Source organism: Gadus chalcogrammus, chromosome 23 (assembly GCF_026213295.1).
Source record: "Gadus chalcogrammus isolate NIFS_2021 chromosome 23, NIFS_Gcha_1.0, whole genome shotgun sequence".
Classification (NCBI taxonomy): domain Eukaryota; kingdom Metazoa; phylum Chordata; class Actinopteri; order Gadiformes; family Gadidae; genus Gadus; species Gadus chalcogrammus.
Genome location: NC_079434.1, coordinates 20,921,670 through 20,924,169, shown reverse-complemented (window position 1 = coordinate 20,924,169; position 2,500 = coordinate 20,921,670). Strand labels below are relative to the sequence as shown.

Here is a 2,500-nt window from a genome sequence, read left to right as displayed (position 1 = left end):
TCTCTCAATTCCCTCCCTAGACGTGCTGATTTACATTCCCGCCCGAAGGCGTGTGCAAAGACTGAGGACGGGTGAGGGAGGGGCGGCCACTTCATTGACTATCATTTGGATGCACCTTCACACACTTCCATAGCCAGAACACACAAACACACACACACACACGCCGCACACAAACACACACACACACACGCGCGCAGGGCGAGTATGATCCGCAGTCCCTTCCCAGGAGCTCATCAGATCTCCCAGCAGCCCCGTTGGTCCCAGGGCCCACGGAGGGCGGGCGGCGCGGGAGCACGATGCTGCCTCCTCGTCCAGGCGGCGGCTGCGTGGCTTCAGGCCCGCGTTCCGCAGCGCGCCTACACTATCCAGCCTGCACACGGGGGGCTGTTTGATCTGGCTCGGCCACAGTGAACCCACATTATTCAGATGTATAGAAAGCCCTGGACGTTATGTTATATAGTCCACCCTAGTAGTAGCTTACCACTTGATATTTCACAGAACACCCACTCAGATTCTTTCATGTTTATCGGCGAAGTTCCTGGACTGTAGTGTGCGTGCGTGCGTGCGTATAAATACATTTTTAAAAGACATGGTTGATGTACAGAAACATGTACACGTGTGTTTGTTAATGTATAAATCTGTGTGTGTGTGTGTGTGTGTGTGTGTGTGTGTGTGTGTGTGTGTGTGTGTGTGTGTGTGTGTGTGTGTGTGTGTGTGTGTGTGTGTGTGTGTGTGTGTGTGTGTGTGTGTGTGTGTGTGTGTGTGTGTGTGTGTGGACCCCCCCCTACCTTCGAAGGCCGCCCAGCGCCTTCCCAGCGCGGACGAGACGGTCTGGAGCGCGGCTGGGTCCCTGGTCACCAGCACGGCCAGCAGAGAGAAGACGTCCGCCCAGCTCAGAGCCACGGCGCCCTGGGAGACCGGGTCTGGGGGGGGGGGGAGAGAGGGGCTGGTACGGTGGGAGGGCAGGAGGGTCTAGGCCAGGGGCGCTTCACAGTTTCTTCCTGGAGCCACCTACCCCAACTAATGCATGAGAACATCTGAGCTGGCTTTGAGGGTTTTCTTGGAGTCTTATTTTCAGGATTGATTTAGTCATTGAAGGATCGTTTTTGATTACATGCACGCATCCTCAGAGATCCCTGTCTCATTCGTCAGGTATATATGCTTGAATATATATTGCTTTATATATTTCTGTGTTAAGGCCTATATATATTTATTCTTCTTTTTTTTATTTTATTTTTTATTTTTTTATTTAAAATGTAGTTTCTTTTACGAACTGTATTCATACATTTTATTTTCCATAAAATGTATTATTAGTATTATTCTGAACCTCAAAGCAGCCGGTGATGGGTGTGAGTGTGTTGCAGCGAGCTTTTGGCCTCTGGTCTGCTACATCTTAACACCAGCAGCGCCAGACACCTGAATCCACGTTTAATGTCCTCCGTTTGATAAAACTATTTTCAACGGTTTCTGCTACGGATCATCTGCCCTGTGGCACCGTTTAAAATAAGTATCATGATGTGGTCCCCTTGACTGATCAATGCCATCCCTTCCCCAGTAATCATAGTACTCTTTAGTACGAGTCCCCATTTGATGGCTATTTCTGGAGAAGAGCAATACATTTCTTTCTGTTTCGAACACGTTTTTGCGGGAGCCAATCGCCAAGCTGGCTTTTCCCCGTGGTGCACTATTGGCTGGTTTAACACAATGACGACAGGGAAGCGACGGCAAGCAGCCAATCGCGTACAGAGTCAGTTGGACTAGGCCTGCTGATCACGGCTCTTGTGCTGAAGGAAATGACAGCAGCCTCCCCAGACCAACGGGCAATCTACGATGGAGCTCGGTCTGGCAATAGCCAGGCTAGGTACCGCCCACATCAGGTTTCCATTCCAACACCACGCTCCGTACCGAGGTCTCTGGTGTCCAGCAGCAGCACCGCCACCAGGGACGTGAGCAGGCCCCGCAGGAAGTCCATCCGGCCAATCAGCTCGCGGCTCGCCGAGACACACGACTGCAGGAGCTTGGAGTAGCTGGAGACGTACTGCAGCAGAGTGACAACCTGAGGGATGGAAACACGCACACACATACACACACACACACACGTGCAACATGATGGATCCGAGATAAGGATTTGAAAATACTTCATCCTGTCAACTGAAACCACACAGAGGCTTCAAACCGAAAGTTACACTGAAATGAAAGTGAGAGAGAACTCTCCAAATCAGTTTGGAGAGTGAGCTGTCCTCATTTCTCTGTATTTATTCCTCCTCCTCCTCCTCTTTCTCCTCCTCCTCCTCACCCCCAGTTGTTTTTGTTAAAAACAAACAAAACAATTCTGAGAACAAACGCCCATTTCTCGCTTTCTCAAGGGCAAATGATCCACCCACGGCGGAATTTTTTTCCAGGGGTGACCTCAGTCAGCCTCTTCTACAACAACGTCAAACTGACACACACGCATGCACACACACAAACACGCATGCACACACACAAACACGCATGCACA

At 50.5% G+C, this 2,500-nt stretch overlaps 1 protein-coding gene across 1 annotated transcript in view; it reads right to left on the bottom strand.

Annotated features, from left to right (window-relative positions):
* Nucleotides 1–2,500, bottom strand: part of rttn (rotatin) — a 63,912-nt gene that overhangs the window by 11,213 nt on the left and 50,199 nt on the right. Inside the window, exons 38-39 of the mRNA XM_056584649.1 lie at nt 1,906–2,056; nt 789–923 (exon numbers count right to left, since the gene is read on the bottom strand). Of these exons, the coding sequence (XP_056440624.1) occupies nt 789–923; nt 1,906–2,056 (286 nt within the window). The remainder of the gene's footprint in view (nt 1–788; nt 924–1,905; nt 2,057–2,500) is intronic.